Here is a 17,844-nt window from a genome sequence, read left to right on the forward strand (position 1 = left end):
ATGATGGTGATTACAATGATGCTAATAACGATGATGATGATGATGCTGATGACAAAGACCCAGTGTGCCGCTTTATCTTGAAAGAAAAACATCATTCGGTTGACATTTGTTGATTTATGTATGCTGCAATTTAAAAAAGCAAATCGTTTTTGCAGCGCTTGGAAGTCAAACCTTTTTTACGATACCATTAAAGCAACTGAGCGAACAATTTCATTTTATCGGCTGTTCAAATTTTCGATTTAAATCGGAGCAGGCGGGAAAAGCTGCAAATGGCATAAAATCATGGGGACAGGCGCCATTAATGGGTGGCACACAGTGCGTATGCGTATTTTTTGTTTGAATAAATATCTATAAAAGCTGTCTCAGGAAAACGAATAAAATACAATACAAATAAATATAAAATACTGTTATAAAGTCAGTCACATGAACTGCTTGTCAAGCTTTCCATGCACACAGAAAAAGTACAAATAGTCCGGGCAAATAAAATGACTGACCGAAGCAGTTAAATGAAATATTACAGCACACAATAAATAAAAAGGCTCTCACTCAACGTAATTTTCTTTGCTCGTGCACAGCCTGGACTGAACTATATGAGAATTTATTAATTATCTACAAAAGCGGTCTCAGTGAGGAAACTCAAACAAAATGCAGAATACTGATATAAAGTCAGTCACAGAAACTGCCTTTCAAGCTTTCCATACACACGGAAAAAGTGCAAACACTCCAGGCAAATAAAACGTCTGACAAAATCAGTTATAATGAAATATTAAATTACAGTAAATATAATCAAAAACAAGAAAGGAATGCTAAAGTCGAGCAGGCTCAACTCTTAAATACCCTGTACCACCCCACAAAAAAGTAATTAAATTAATTAATTAATTTAATTTAATTAATTAACTAAATTAATTTAATTAATTAACTAAATATTAACTAATTAAATATAAAATATTCCATGCATGCATACATACATTTACATTTACATCAGAATCGTGCCTTATGCGTGTTTGTGTACTTTTTACATATGTATGTATGTGTGCATTGGGCCTGGTTATATGGCTATAACTTTCTTTCCGATCATTCTATCATAATGAAACTTGGTATACGGATATATAATTACTAACCTAATGTGGCTACCAAATTTTAGTTCAAAATTCCAAGAATTACGGGAGTTATAGAAAATCGGTAATAGGGGCGGAGTGGGGGGGTGGATCAGAAAAAATGAACAAACTCGTCCTTTCTCGGTCTCAGGAGAATCTGTATACCAAGTTTGGTTATTCTAGCTCTTATACTTTCGGAGATCCTTGCGTTCATACAGACAGACAGACGGACAGACAGACGGACAGACGGTCAGACGGACAGACGGACAGACGGACATCGCTATATCGACTCGGCTTGTCATGCTGACCAAGAATATATATACTTTGTGGGGTCTACCAAGCCTCCTTCTGTGTGTTCCATGTGCACTCGCACAAAACTAATATACCCTTGTACCCTTTGGGTACAGGGTATAAAAAGGACCAAATTGTAAGTAATATTCATTGCTCGTGCACAGCCTGATCTGAACCATGTGAGAATTTATTCATTTTCTGCAAAAGCTGTTTCAGTGAGAAAAATCAAACAAAATATAAAATACTATTTAAAATCCAGTCGCATGAGCTGCTTTTATGCACACGGACAAAGTGCAAGTGTTCGGGTCAAGTAGAATGACTGAATAAATCTGTGATAATGAAATATTACAGCATACAATAAATAAAAAGGCTCTTATCAATTCAATGCTCGTGCACATCTTCAACTGAATCATGAGAGAATTTATTAATTATCTACAAAAGCTTTCAGTGAGGAAAATCACACAAAATATAAAATCTGTCACATGAACTGCTGTTCATGTTTTCCATGCACACCGAAAGGTGCAAACAGTCCGGGCAAATAAAATATCTGACAAAAGAAGTTATAATGAAATATTACAGCATACAATAAATAACAAGAAAGGAATGCTAAAGTCGAGCAGGCTCAACTCTTAAATACCCTGTACCACCCCACAAAAAAGTAATTTAATTAATTAATTAATTTAATTTAATTAATTAACTAAATTAATTTAATTAATTAACTAAATATTAACTAATTAAATATAAAATATTCCATGCATGCATACATACATTTACATTTACATCAGAATCGTGCCTTATGCGTGTTTGTGTACTTGTACATATGTGTGTATGTGTGCATTGGGCCTGGTTATATGGCTATAACTTTCTTTTCGATCATTCTATCATAATGAAACTTGGTATACGGATATATAATTATTAACCTAATGTGACTACCAAATTTAAGTTAAAAATTCCAAGAATTATGGGAGTTATAGAAAATTGGTAATAGGGGGGGAGTGGGGGGTTGGATCAGAAAAAATGAACAAACTCGTCCTTTCTCGGTCTCAGGAGAATCTGTATACCAAGTTTGGTTATTCTAGCTCTTATACTTTCGGAGATCCTTGCGTTCATACAGACAGACAGACAGACGGACAGACAGACGGACAGACGGTCAGACGGACAGACGGACATGGCTATATCGACTCGGCTTGTCATGCTGATCAAGAATATATATACTTTGTGGGGTCTACCAAGCCTCCTTCTGTGTGTTCCATGTGCACTCGCACAAAACTAATATACCCTTGTACCCTTTGGGTACAGGGTATAAAAAGGTCTCCTACTAAGATAAGACCGATATCAATGTAATATTCTTTGCTCGTGCACGGCCTGGACCGGACCATGTGAGAAATTTGGCCAATCCCCATCAGCCTATGCAACATGTATGTATTTAAATATGTATAGTGTATATGTAGAGTGTGTGTTTGTTTGTTACTCTATGTGGGACTGCTTTCTATGCCTGCTGCATAACTCAACACATTTTTGTTTTGGTTAACTGAAATTTTTATTAGGCCGCATTGCGTGCCAGGGCCTGCAGAGCCATGTGAGCCACAATACAGCCAGCACACACAAAAAAAAAATCAATATGTTATGACTGTGTGGTAGACATGTTCTGGCTATATGCATACAAGTATGTATATCCACACATACACACAAAAAGGAGTCGCGTGCTGTGCAAACATTTCTGCGGTCAGCCATAAAATGTATTCCGCAGCTATATAAAGTGCAGTTTTTATGGTTGTGTGAAGAGTTGAGCCAAAAGCAAGAAAAGCAGAAAAATTAAGAGTGAAATATATTTTTTCAAAAACAAATTTTGACTATTTATTTATATACTTGTACACTGCTTATTAGAGATATAATTAAAAGATGTACAAGTACCACCAATAAATTTTTCTGTTATGTAAATACACGCGTTTAAAGTATTTCTCTTTAAAAATACATCAAATTCAATTCGCGTTCAAAAATGGAATCAATAAATATTTTTGCTGTTTTTACGGTGAATTATTGCAATAAACAGCTTGAGTAAACGTTTTACTTTATACATACATACTTGTATATTTATATATCACAAACAATAGGTGGTTGGAAAAGCATTTGTTCCAATCATTGCTGATGTCTATTATTTATTCCTTAAAAGATATTAATTTTTTATCAGCAAATAAGTTTGAAAACAACAATTATGTTCAAATACAAGAACTGAATGTGTTATACATTTTATAATCTATCCAAAAACTATGCAAAACGGTTTTAAAAAGATTTATGTTTGCATAATACGAAAAATAATAAATTCTAAGAAATAGTAAAATGGGAATAATTATCGGTAAATAAAAAAAAACTGAACGTATCTTGTAATAAGGAATAAACCGATTGAAGAAAAAGAGTCCACATAAATAAAGTTAAAGTTTAGCTTAAAGTAAAATTTATATTAAAGAAAGTCTTTTTCTTTTCCAACACAATATACAATATACATTTAATTAATGTTTCGTTAAAAAAATGAAATATAGTACTTACTAAACATTTGTTGTCTGACCACTTACTTTGCCCATAGAACACATGTTTCTATCTGCGTGAAGATCATACGCATTACGGAAACCTCGTCCACATGCTCAAGAATGTATTATTATTCTACATTTTGTTATATATAGTATTACATTTTTAAATTTCAACAACTCAGACAATTTGCTTACTCGCATTTCCATTTTCGGCAAACTTGTCTGTCTACTAGAAGAACAAAAAAAAGTATTTGTTTTCCCCTTTCAAACAATGGCCAACAATGTTGCGAGTGCCTTTTATGGCCAAGCAAAGTGGCAACAAAAACCTTTTTGAAGTTGTCACCGTTTTGGGCTGCTGAAGTGGCTGCTGAGTCTGCTACCATGGCAGAGCAAAAGCTTCAACTGCTGCTGCTACCGCTGCCAGTATGCCAGCAATTGTTCATTCTATTCATTTTTTCTATTTGCTCCAAATGTAAATTGGGCGTATCGCAGTCAGCCACTGCCGAGCTACGACCTGCGAGCACACACAAATATTGCCTTGGCGTGACTTGAAAAAATAAATAAAATTTCTTTAACTGAATTCTTTATGCAAGCAGAGCACAGAGTAAACCCGATTTGTTGATAAAAGCAACAAAGCCAAAAAATGAAAAAAAAAAAAAAACAGAGCAGAGTAGAGCTCAGAAGAAGAACAAAAGGTAACGCCAAAATTTTCGCCAAACAGCAAGCAATATTTGATTTACAATTCTCTATTGTACAAATATTGATTTTGTTTTTTTTTGCGTGAAGTTTTGCCAGCACCAGTGGAAATTTGCGTTTCTAATTTATGGCGATAAGAAGAAGCTGTTAAACAGTTTTTCCTTAAATTTCATATGAAAATCATTCCGACGCCACCAAGTGCCACTGAACTTGACAAATGTTTCGGGTGCCTTGTTGCCTTGGCAAGGTTAACCAGCTGGAAGCTTCAAATGTCTAATTTGAGTTTCAGTCTTAACGCCCCCGTCTATCGTGTGTTTGGTTGTTTTGTAGCCATTGTTTTTGTTGTTGCTGCCGTTGTGTTTTTATTATTTATGGTAATCGACATCAAATGCTGCCATTAAGCTTATTGGCATGGAAAACACAGAACAAAATTTAAAAAAAAGAACACAACTCTTGTATACAAATGCTTTCATACATCGCTAGCAGGCCTCAAATGCAAAAAGCAAAACATAAAAAAACATTTTAAGCCATACGCAGCATGGAAATTCATTTGGAAATTTGCATTTCTGGTCACTTTGCACATTTGGGCACATTTGCACGTTTGAGTTGGAAATTTTGGAGTGTGCTTAAATTTATGAGGCGCACGTCTCCATGCCTTTCCTGTTGCTTTCCGGCATGCTCTACTAATTCGTTTGAATTTTGGGCTTTTCTAACCAAGCATGGTGTGTGTGTGTGTGTGTGTGTGTCTGTGTTTGTTTTGATATCTGTGTGTTCATGTTTGTATATATTTAGCACCTTATCAGCACGCTATTTGCATAATTTAATGCTGTTTATGGGCATTGGAGGCGCCTCTGTTGCTTGAACTTGAAATATTTGTGCAGACTAGCAGAAAAAATCTCTTTATTTATTAATATATGTTTACACTTACAAAAATTAAGCAAAAAAAGCAATTAATTATTTGAAAAGAATATTCAGTCATAGGCTAAGACTAAATGCCAATTTTGAGTATATCTACGTTATTTGTTGTTTCTTTTTTAAAATGTTAGCCAATTGTAAATGAATCGTGAGATTTATTTAGATGTGATTGTATTAACAGCGAGTTTAACTGACTAAGGCGTACTTAATCACTTGTTTGTTACGTATATTCCAGTAAACAGTTATAAATTTAAAGTCCAGTTCTATCATTATTTATTAAAAAACATTTAATTACTTTTTATTGCGAATTAGGAGCCAACAAATTAACAAAAACAAAGTCTAGAAATATACAAAGGTCTGCAGATTTCAATTGAAAACATTTAGGATTTAGTTTTACTTTTTACTTAAAACTTCTACAGAGCTTTGTATTTTATTGCTTTCTCATTTTATGTGCATACACGTTAGTTAATTGCTGTAATTGTTATATTGCTAATGCAATATATATATGCAATAATTTTGTTTTGCAATCATGCCGAATCGGAAACTTTACTCATTTCAAACTTTTGCAAAGCAATTATTTATTTTAATTTTAGTGATTTCTCATTTGATGCTTTATAATTTGCCTTATTACTAATTTCAGCCATGCATGTACCCATCTAAATTTAATCAGAAACTTTTTGCGCCAATTAGCAACTTTCATCACATCGGCTTCAAGCACGTTTCAATGTCAGGCCAAGGCGCTCAGCGCCAGTAAGTTTTCGAAATCGACAAAGGAAGCAACCAAAAAATAAGTGCACAGGTGTTGCTGACGAAAGGATAAATGCGTAAAAGTTTTCCCCCATTGTTATACGAGCATTTGCCACTTTCTGCTATCATCCAGACATGCCACCATGTGGCAGCAACTGTGTGACGGGGAGGAGGGAGATGTGGAATGGGCAACAATAACAATTGCAACTATGGAAAGTGATGTATGTACGTGTATACACTCGTCTATAAATACTCAAAAGGGGGCATTAAATTAATAAAGATAAAGTTCATTCACACGATTTTTGAAAGAATGCCACACGTCAAGTCTGGCTGAATACATATGCTATTAGAGATTATGAAAAGTGCCTTGATCTCGGGAGCTGCGCGGCTGATGCAGACACGCAACACAAAATTATTGATCCATAAAAATAAAAAACATGAGCAATATTAGTATGTATTTGATGTGCCTCTCCTTGCCACTCACACTCACCGAAGTATGTAAATACAGACGAGTGCTTCGGCGTTAAGTTGTTGAGAAAATGTGCATTGGCTACATATACATACATGCACATATATACAAGTAGTATGTGTATATACATATACACATATGCCATGAAAACACATTCCATTGCTGGTTGCTGCGCAGAGGACGCTGGGCCGACACTTTGACCTTTGACAAGGTTGTTGTTGTCGCATCAAACGCATTTAGCCCGACGCATCAGCTCGACACAAAACGTTCCAATAAAAAGCCAATATCTAGCATTATTGCACAAGAGAATCGTGGCCGGAGGGGAATACCAAACATATTAATTTGTTGCATGCCATTAATATTAATTAAGCAGCATCAGCATTGCCACATGCGCCACCTCCACCCCACACTTCCATCACATAAATCTCAATAGTTAAGCCATTAGATTTTCTTTTTATTGTCTTTATTATTATTCGAAATGGTCAAATATTTGAAAGCTGCATGCTGCGCTGCTCATCAGCCAGCCATCGATAATGGGACCCCATATCAATAATTTTATACATATTGCCCTTTTTCCTGCTTTGTGGCCGCCCGTTCATTCAATCGCGTTGTATTCACTGGCTTTTAATCAGAGTGCCAAAGAGTATTGGCATTCCGTAATCATAATAACAATCAATCATTCCGATTTGTACATTCAATACCAGACGCGTTTTATTTCGTTTCGTTTTGCGGCCATTTTAATCAGTTGATTTAAATTGTTTGCTGTCGGCATTTCGGTGTGCGCTTTAATTCAGAGCGACAACTCGCAGTTTTTTTTTATGGGCTCGGGAATTTGAAATTAATACGGAGGTTGGTTCATCATGCAAATTTTGAGCAGCAAATTAACGAATGACGACTATGAGTTAAAAGGCGTTAATTACTGCAAACATAAAATATGTATCATGTTTCCAGCTACTGATACTGCGGACTTGAGTTATATGTGCTATAGTTTTGTGGAAGCAATAAAGTCCCATGAATTGCGCGAAACCTTGAAAACTTGACACTATTAATACCCTGTACATGAATTTAAGTTTCGTAATACGTTCATTTTAAATGCAGTTATAACCATAAATGTAGTCTCTGCCCAAGCTCTGTCAGCAGCTTTTATTGCTGCTTTGACTCAACTTTATACTGCACACATAGACACATATACGAGTGCGTATACACAATCCTGGAGTAAAAGTGCAGTCATATACCTTGAGCTTAAATCGATCGGAAAGCCTTTTTTGCCTTTTTATTACAATTTTGTTGTTTTTTTTAACAATTTGAATAATTTTTAAAAATTTATGTAATTGCTCTACACATATGCATAGAGTATTTCAAAGTCGAGGTTCCCGGCCTTAGTTTTTAATTTGTTTTGTTTTTTTATTTTTAATATTATAAGCATGTTGTCTAGATAGGTTACGAAAAATCTTGCAAATATTTAAAAACGAATTTTCTTTTGAAAATAAGGCATGTATTTAGAAGAGTTTTAGACAAATATGATTAAAAGTAGAATGAATCATAAACGAAAAATGTTTCTTATTGGAATGTTTCACATATATGAATGGTAGATTCCACTCTTCTTTTGCTCTCTTCCGTTGCTTGCATATGGAAAATATCGGAATTGTTTGGTTTTAATTATTAGAACGCTACTATTTACATATAATGTTCGGATTAATAGAAGTGCTCAATATTGTGTTTACTTTTAATGTCAATATATTTAATTTTTATATATTTACGCAGACGCTCGAACCATACTCTCATAACAAAGCAACCCAAACACGAGTAGTTTGTATTTGCAGAATTAATGAATCGCTCTTGACCTTCATGTTTGTATGTTATACTAGTATGTATGTATATTTCGTGATTGTTCAATTTATTAGCCGTTGCTGCTAAATTAAATTTTTTAACATTAAACACTAACATTTGAATGTGCTGCTTAACATTAAAAACATATTATAAATGAATATTTAAATATAAATAGTTTGAATTAGTGTTTACATTTTTAAATCACTTGAGAAAACATAACACAATAGAAACTCCTTTTACTGACATATATAGTAAATACATCAAATATCGATAATAGCATAAGACCTTTTTCATACTTATTGCAATATTAATGATTTTGTGGCAAACGTATTGACTTCTAGTTTTTCTTAACAGCTATACTTTTAGATAAAAAAAAGTCTAGCCTGAAAAGCGATTTTAAACATAAAGAAAGAAATGAAATTTCAACAATCAACTTAGCAAAAGGAAAACTTTGTTATGAAATATGAAAATATTTGTAGACTCATGGAATTATGGTACTACATACTTGTATTGGATATCTGTTTATTAAAATTGATGACTTTAATTGTTGCTGCTATATTTAGCTCATATATCAGCCGATAGTCAGACACTTAGCTTTCGCAGAACAGTGCAATCATTGTGAGATTAGATAGCGCTGATATAGGGTCACAATACCGATAAAGAAAGTAAAGTGCATAGCACGCTATAGCACTTTAGTTGACAGTCAGTGAATTGATGTATGTATGTGGGTATGTGTGTATATGTATGTATCATGTATACTATTTTTATATATGTAAATATTGAATACTAACCGAAATGGGTTTTGTTTTACGTAATCGCACGTAATGTATGTATGTGTGGATAATCCGTGTGCACGCAGGTAATGTTTATTGAACATTTATTTTACGTTTTACTTGGGTCAGCTTTATATTGACCGATCTCTGTATTTGGAAACACATACGAATATGACATTCGCATGGATGTGTAAATATTGCACGCAATTTCGTAGAATTACAAGTTTTACATTTATTGGCTATGGATTTTTTCTGTTTACAAACAGTGCAGTCGAAATGAGTCACTTTTACCAATAAAAATACGAAAAATGCCAATACACACTGGCAAATTGTTAAATGCAGAATTTACAGTCAGAACTCGTACGCTTTGTTTTGTTTACATACAAGTATGTATGTACGTTTGTGTTTTTGTTTTGTGTTTGGATTTGCAATGCACTTTAATAATTTAACAGCTTTCTTTCAAATTTGCACCAGAGCTATGAATTTAAAACGCCCGCGCATATTGCATGCAACACCCACTCATAAATTCTAGCGCACGAAACGGAAGACAAAATAAAATGAAATAAAATAACAACAGATGCGTGGATCGGGGCGAGAAAAAGGTCGCGACGTCTTGCCATATGCGGAACTCTGTTAAACTTCGATCGCTTTGAACGTAAAATGAGATAAAAGTAATGGAAAGGAAGTACTTAGGTGCGCATGCGAACTTTTTGGCGACTTCAGCCAAGATCTCTCTAGATCTCTCGCGATCTTACAAGTATTCTCTCCACCACTCCAACTCTCTATCTCTCACTCGTTCACTCTATCACTCTTTCACTCCGCGTGGAGAGCGTAGCTGCTTGAAACGATCAAGACAGCGGGTTCGCACGACGAGCGACGACGCGTTGACTGTGATGTGTGCTGTTGAACTGTTCAGCACGTATTAATTTCTGTAGCGGCTGCAAAAGTATCCGAAAGATACAGAGATACATTCATTCGTGTGTTGGCTGGCTTGGTGGCTGGCAATCGCATATGCATGTGGGCATGCTGCGAGATTAGCGGCCCGACTTGTTTGACAGAAGAAACAAAAACAACGACAGCGCCTAATTGTTGTTGTATTGCTTACATTTACATTTCCACTTCCATTTCCACTTCCATTTCCTAAGCCGCACGAACAGCTCCAGCTACAGAAACATACTCGTACTCGGGTCGTTGACAAAACTGCACTTTCATTTAATGAAAAGCGACAAATTACAATTGTTGTCATTCCTACAATTGTCTCAAGTATTCACTTTCAACTGTCGCGGCAGGGTCTATAAACATCATCTGCATACACGTATCTATCTTTCTGTTTGCATGTCAAACACAAATAACTGTTTATTACAGTTGCTTGCACTTTTCGCTACAGATACATGTATATGAAGAGATTTACCCAGCCATCTCTTAATCAGTGGTGACGAGCCCAATGGTATTGCTGCTCGCTGATTTGACAACAATGTTAATTGCCAGTTAATGTTTAAGTGATTAGATAAACTGAAGGAAATTGCCAGGCTGGCTGACAAAGACTGATTGACTGACTTGGCCGTAAGCGCTTTTGATTAGCCAACGTGCCGCACATGTTCACCTTTCAATTTTCGGTGCTGCTTTGAGTCTGTTGTTGCGCTGTTTTGACTGCTTCATAAAAACAAATTCCCAACACCGAGCACACTGACATCAAATCCAGCCATTCTGGTTTCAGGCCAACTACTATTAGATGTGGATACATATGTCCAACTAGCCTGCTTCGATTTGTTGTTAGGCTGCAGGCCCCACTGGCTTCCAAATGTGTCCGCTGTATGTAAATTATCGACGATGATTGCTGCTAGCCGCCACCTAGTTCTCATCTCGAAAGCTTAATTTAATAAGTCATTAATTAAATATTGCCAAATTGAGGCCAAAAGAATTTCTGCTTGCCAGGCGTAGAAAGCGAAGCTGTGAGCGCCGGCGCCCAAAGAGGTCACCAGAATGTTTTGATTGTGGTCTTAACCAAAAGTGGATTGCTATAGCTTCCGGCCATGATAATAAGACAAATACGGAAATTTCTGTGTGTGGCAATAAATTTAAATTGTATTTAGGTTGCTCACTGCCTCCCAGGTAGTTTAGGTAAGTGGGTAGCACAAAAACTCTGAAGCGTACATATTTACGTAAAGTATACGAATCTCGTAAGAAAAATGAAAAGTATCTGTGTACGAAAAAAATCACTACAAAATTTCGCTACAACAGTAAGATGGAATTAGCTTAGACACTAATTTGTCCCAATCGAGGAACAACAAAAATATATTAAAATATAAAAATTAAATAGAACATTTAAAAATGTAAAATGCTCATAAAAACCCAATTAATTAATTAAAATTTCATTATCTTAGGCTCGAAACAGTAAACTAAAGAAAATAGGACAGGGCTATGTGATGTAAAACTTTGGACATCAATTAAGTCCCAACTGACAGTTTCTGCTTGTACTTGCAATTATTTTTGTAACCCTTCGCCCCATGAACCGGAACTCTGGACGGGGTTATCTTCTTAAAATTGACCAAAACTTCACTGCAGCTGCTCTGTACTTGCCGTGGAAGATTGTTTTATGTTCTACGAGTAGCTTCGAGATAATATCAGTTTTAAAAATGCTATAACTTTCTCCTAGTCGTAAAGTAATAAAATGTGCACACCAAACATAATTTGTAGTGACATTTCATCTGTATATTTATTTAAAGCCATTAGGAGCACACACAAAATGTTCCACAACGCAGCCATAAAAAACATGTGGCTTTTCACTGTTTTTGCCTTTTTTCATGGTCCAACCCACCTACACAAAAACTTACGGATATACATATACTATAGTATGAGAAGCATTGAACTTAAAACTGAAAAAAAAGTAAAAAGTGCTTGGCCGAACCAAATGAGAATACGGTTTTGGCTTTGGTCTGAGGAAGTAACTATAGCGGCTTAGTACCACATATGTAATTATATACGGGTTAAGTTTTTTCTATTTGTAAAATGTGTTTTCATTAGTTTTATAGCTTTAGGAAAATATCATAATTGATGCGCAGGCGTGTTTGCTAACTATAATTATATAATCATTTCAATTAAAAGCGCTCATTGTCGGCACAACAACCAAAATTATGAAAATTATGATGATGATGGCTAAGGCAATGCCGACGCCAGCGCGGAGAGTACAAAAAGCGCACAGTCCCTGTAGCTGGGCATCTAACAAAGATTAATCGTGTAATTCAAGCGTCATTCGCAAACAAAAACAAAAACAACATCAACAACAAGAACAAGAACTGCGTGTTCCTGGAGAGCTGACAAGTACAAGCATCTTAGAATAGACTATTAGAAAGAACGCGACGCTAGTGAGCGGAAGCCAATAGACATGGACAAGACATGCGAACAAATCGTGTTGTGCTGATGATGTTGGGTAATGGGCAGAATGGGCCGTAGAGAATGCTACATCTGGAGAAAAAACGCACATTTTCATACCAATGGAACAGTTTTCTTTATCGATGCGAAGTTGATAAAGTATAGTATGTGTAAAATTTATATTCAATCTATCAAAATGAATTTCAAAACACTCAGAAATTAAGTTAAATTATTTTCCATTAGGAATAAACAATTTATAACAAGAAGACAATAAGTTATTTTTATATTTAGTTGAAAGATTATAGAATGTTTTCAGTTTTCAAAATTTGATTTTGAAAATTGTTTGATTTATATTTAAGTTTTTTTTTTTTCAAAAAAATAGTGGTTCCCATTGTAAACGAGCTCCAGTTAGGTTGATAAAAAAGTCTCCTTATTGTGGTCTTTTCTCATAAAAATTAATATTTAAGCCTGAATAAAAAAGATTAATTTACAAATTCAAGCAAAGTTTTGAATTTCTTATATAATAGAAAAAAAAGTTGATTTCTAAGCAAATAGATTTGATCGAAGTGTTACTAATCCACAAAGCATCCTTGAGAAATTAATTTAAATTAAACTATTTAGCATTGGGAATAAACATTTTACATCGGCAAGGCAGGAAGGTATTTTTATGTTTAGTTGAAAGAAAATAGAATATTCTCAGTTTAATTTTGAAAATTGTTTGTTTAATATTTAAGTTTTCCCTTCAAAAAAATATGGATTTCCATTGTAAATGAGCTTCAGTTAGGCTGATAAATTAGTGTCCTTTTTGTGGACTCTTCTCATACAAACTCATATATAAGTCTCAATAAAATAGATTAATTCAATCAACATTTAGCATTTTCTTATGTTCATTCATTTTAATATAATAGAAAAAATTTGAATTCTAAGTAAATAGATTTGATCAAAGTTTTATTAATCATCTGCAGAAATAACGAAGAAATATTATAACAGCAATCGTATTGAAACTGTTAATAATAAAATCAATAAAATTATTATTTCACTGTTGAAGTATTTGAATCAAAGGTTTTATCTGATTTAATTTTATAACTTACTCTAAAACTACAGATACACATTTATATGTGAATTAAAGTTTCTCGCAGTGCACATTCATAGGTGATGTTGGTTTTAATTATAACGGTTTTCAAGTGCACTAATTATTTCAACATGCAGGGCACCAAAAGCAACATCAACGAACGGCAACTCGGACCCAAAACCAAGGTGCAAGCGCAATTTGTGTTTCTTTAAAATGAGGCTTAGAACTTTTAATGAAGGCCCCTTGGAGCCTTGATAGAAGCAGCAATCTTGTGGGCTTTAGAGTAGCTTTATTGCCACTTGAACTCGGACGTTGATAAATTAAATGCAATTTGTTCTGCTGCTCTTCTTAAGTTCGCTGTCACGGCAACCGTTGTTGCATACTTTAAAATATGTATATAACAACAAAAATGAAAACAAAACAAGAATTAGCTCATCCAGCAAAAGCAGAAGAAAATAGAAAATTGAAACCAACAACAAGAACAATAACATTAGCTAATGCGTGAGTCAAGTCATCATCGCTGTTTCCGTTGGCGCTCTCGCACCCGTATTCTATATTCTGTGTCACGTGAGCCATCTGACTCTACCCCTCCAAAAGGGGGGAAATCCGCCGGAACTCGCACCAAATGGGCGCTAGCTGTCACAACCAACATGCAACTCACACATAAATTAAACATCGTACATACATTCAGGGATCTATATGTACATACATATATATACAAGTATGTATATATTTTATTTTGATGCGCGCGCGCTCACTACTTTAAATTAATTGCCGCGTTATTGATAGCGATCTTCAGAGCTCTGCATTATCTATGCCAACATCTACTTAAGTATCTGCATGCATACAAATATATTAATTGTGTGTGTGTGTGTGTGTGTGTTTGTGTTTGGATGTGCGTGTCACACTCGTCTAGATACAGCCTTAGGTCTTTGTTTTCGGGTTTTCCCTTGCATTTATTTTTAGATTGTTTTGATGCCTAATTTTCAACATAAACAACAACAACAACAATACCATGGCTCTGCCTCTCGGTTAATTCAATAAATTTATGATTTTCTGTGCCTCGTCTGCTGTTGAAATTGGGCTTTGCGTGTGGCACGCCACGCTTTAATTCGACGCGCCACCACGCGCCATTCGTCTATTAAACTCACTGCTTCATAAAGTGAAAAAAACAATTTCTATTCGACTTCTCTTCTTCGTCGCCATAAATATTTAAAATTTTTCATTCATAATTTACAGTCCAGAATGACAAATTTTCTTTCGGCAATATTTGTCACTTTGAAAATTGAGTCAAGAATTTCGGGTCAAGTGTAAATTAAATACCGGAAATTATGTTTTAAATGTTGGCAACAGGCCCGTTGGTGAACGCCATTTATGCATTTTAAGATTCAATTCGACCGGCCTTTTAGGTTGAATAACGTTGTTCTAGATTGTGCACAGACGACATTAGTTGGTTGAAGCTTCTGCTATTTAAGTTGTATTTAAACATTACAAATGATAAGTTCGTACAAAGGCAATAAATGGGAATAGCTACAAAATGCAATAAGATTATAAAAATGCCCTGATGAAGTCTGACCCATGTAGGTTTAACAGACAGACAGAAAGACTGACAGGCATATATACATATCGATATCGATTTGTTTCAACAAACTCTTTTAGAATGTACTCATTTTTACTTCAGTTACATACTTTTAATAAAAGCTAATAAACACTTTTTATCATAAATCGAAACAAAATGTACATATGAAATTGCTTGATTAGATATATTTTTCAATGGCTAACCATATCGTCGACTCCATTGCCATGCACTATTGAATGTAATCAATAGGATTAGCAAAATGTTCGAATTTCCAAAAATGCTTTTAAATTAGAAAATATTTAAAACCAATTGCGTTTCGAAAGGGTTTTGCTGCAGCTGCCACTTCGACTGGCTTACACACCTGCTCGCTATTGTTTTATCTTCCCCCCCGCCAATGTATAGTATATATAAAGTATTCTATATGTGTGTGGCCTCCCTATTTTAAAGTATTCTCCTGCACGTTCCAGCTATTTAGCTTTGAGCTCGGAATGTTACTTAATCTGGCCATTTCGTATTCAAAATACACATGCATTTGCCTTTAATTGTGTTTACACAGAATGAAATGTGTATGTCGAATGAAATTGTTTGTCATGTCCAGGCTAAAAGAAGAGCGACAAGTGCATCCATCGTACGCCTCAATGAACTTGTACAACATGCACACCAAGTCTTTTTGTAGGCAGATGGTGTCTCGGATGCATGCCATTAGGACTTAATGCACTAGTACGAGTACCTTATACTGCCAGCTATCTGACACACAAGTAAGTCCTTTCTAAGCTCTACCACTTTGTGCTACTGCAATTTCAATTAACAGCTATCCAGCCATCTAGCTATCCACCTTTTCCCGACTAGGCTGGTTTCAAAAGCGAAGCATATCGAGAAGCGTCAACAGCACAACAACGACAACAACAAAATGCCCAGGCCAATATCCGTGCGGAAATTAATGCCCAGTGCACAAAGGTGAGAAGAAAAAAAAAATGAACTCCATCAACGCAAGGCGAGTTGGAACGTTAAAAGGCCCGTCACAGACAACAGATGGTAGTCATGGGCATAGCCAACACAACAACTACACTACACTACCGCTGTGGCTATATTTGTTATTGCAATTATGTCGAACAGAATATTGAACGCCATGATAGCATGAGAGTGCAAGCCTTGATGTATATTTCATGTTGCTATTGTAATAGATTATAGTGAAGTTTCTTTAAAACGGACGGGCGGACTTCTTTCAATATACAAGTAGTCAGGAAATTTACAATTACCAGTTCGCAAATATAAGCTCAGCAAATAGTTTGAAGGGAATTGCGTAACAAATTAATCTATAATCAAGCTTAGCACCAAACGTAACTAAACTCAAAATATTTGAAACCCAGAAAAGGTCTCTCACTACAAGAACTGTTCATTCCATTTGCTCTTTGATTTGGTAATAAGTTATTGTTTTTTTGTTGAATTTTATTGATGTACTATAATATTTTTTAAGCTCGATGTACTATCTAATAAGATTGGTTGGTGAAAAGAATATAATTAAAGAATAATTATAAATAAATAAAGAAATCAATCTTAATCAGGCTGGACTGTAGTTTAACGCTCCTACCATGTCATTTTGTCGTTTTGACAGCTTAGTTTGTCACCCACGTAGCACGTGAGCTGTCGATGTTTAGTGAGTTTGAGGCCATAAAACGTTTGACATTGTCTAACTATATTTATGGCAGCACGTACAGGTTATATATTTTGCTGTTGATGCAATATTGCATGTTTACACGCTGACTATGTCATTGGGGGAGAGTTGTGCACTTACCTTCCCGTCGCCATCAGCATGTGCATGGTAGCGGACTTCTAGGGAGCCCCCCAAAACCGCATACCAGTAGCGTCCTTGCTCGCCAGCTCGATAAACTGTGAGAGCGAAAAGGGAGATGAAAATTGTGTTAGTAATGACATGATTTGACTCAGAAATTTCGGTTGACCTTGAATTTGAGCGAGCATATAATTAAGATTAATAATCTCACTTACGCGTTACACCCTTTTCTAAATCCTCGTAGAACCCACACATGGCCAACTGTTGCAAGGCTGAGCCCGGCAGACGACAGAGCGGCTCCACGCGACGCAAGCGACAGGATATTAGTTCCACATCACGTAAGTTTCGATCACAAGGACTGTGCATGGCCATATGAAAAGCAAACAAACAAACGCATCACCGATTATTTATATAAATACACTTAAGTATTTATAGCTTAAGCCATAAAGCAACAATTGAATTTCAAGGATTTGTGTGCAATAAAATTATTTATCTTGTTGCGAGTTTAGTGACCCAAATACCTTAAATAAAAGTACACTCACAACACTCTGATACAAAGAAAACTGAAACTAAGTTATAAAGAAAAGCTTATATTTTATTGAGAATCATTTTTGTGTGTTTTTATGAAAAACATTAACGACAAATTCCCTATTGTGGGATTTCAATGATGTATTTACATTCTG

General features: G+C 35.2%; 1 protein-coding gene across 2 annotated transcripts in view; it reads right to left on the reverse strand.

The window, feature by feature from the left end:
• LOC115634645 (rap guanine nucleotide exchange factor 4) overlaps nt 1-17,844 on the reverse strand; it is a 61,068-nt gene that overhangs the window by 38,177 nt on the left and 5,047 nt on the right. Inside the window, exons 2-3 of one of the 2 annotated variants that reach the window (XM_030532502.1) lie at nt 17,377-17,519; nt 17,165-17,259 (exon numbers count right to left, since the gene is read on the reverse strand). In XM_030532502.1, the coding sequence (XP_030388362.1) occupies nt 17,165-17,259; nt 17,377-17,519 (238 nt within the window). Of the gene's footprint in view, nt 1-9,364; nt 9,508-17,164; nt 17,260-17,376; nt 17,520-17,844 lie in introns of those variants that run through there. The other variant, XM_030532503.1, reaches the window with a different exon arrangement.

This window comes from Scaptodrosophila lebanonensis, unplaced genomic scaffold (genome assembly GCF_003285725.1).
Source record: "Scaptodrosophila lebanonensis strain 11010-0011.00,11010-0021.00 unplaced genomic scaffold, SlebRS2 tig00000001-arrow-pilon, whole genome shotgun sequence".
NCBI lineage: Eukaryota > Metazoa > Arthropoda > Insecta > Diptera > Drosophilidae > Scaptodrosophila > Scaptodrosophila lebanonensis.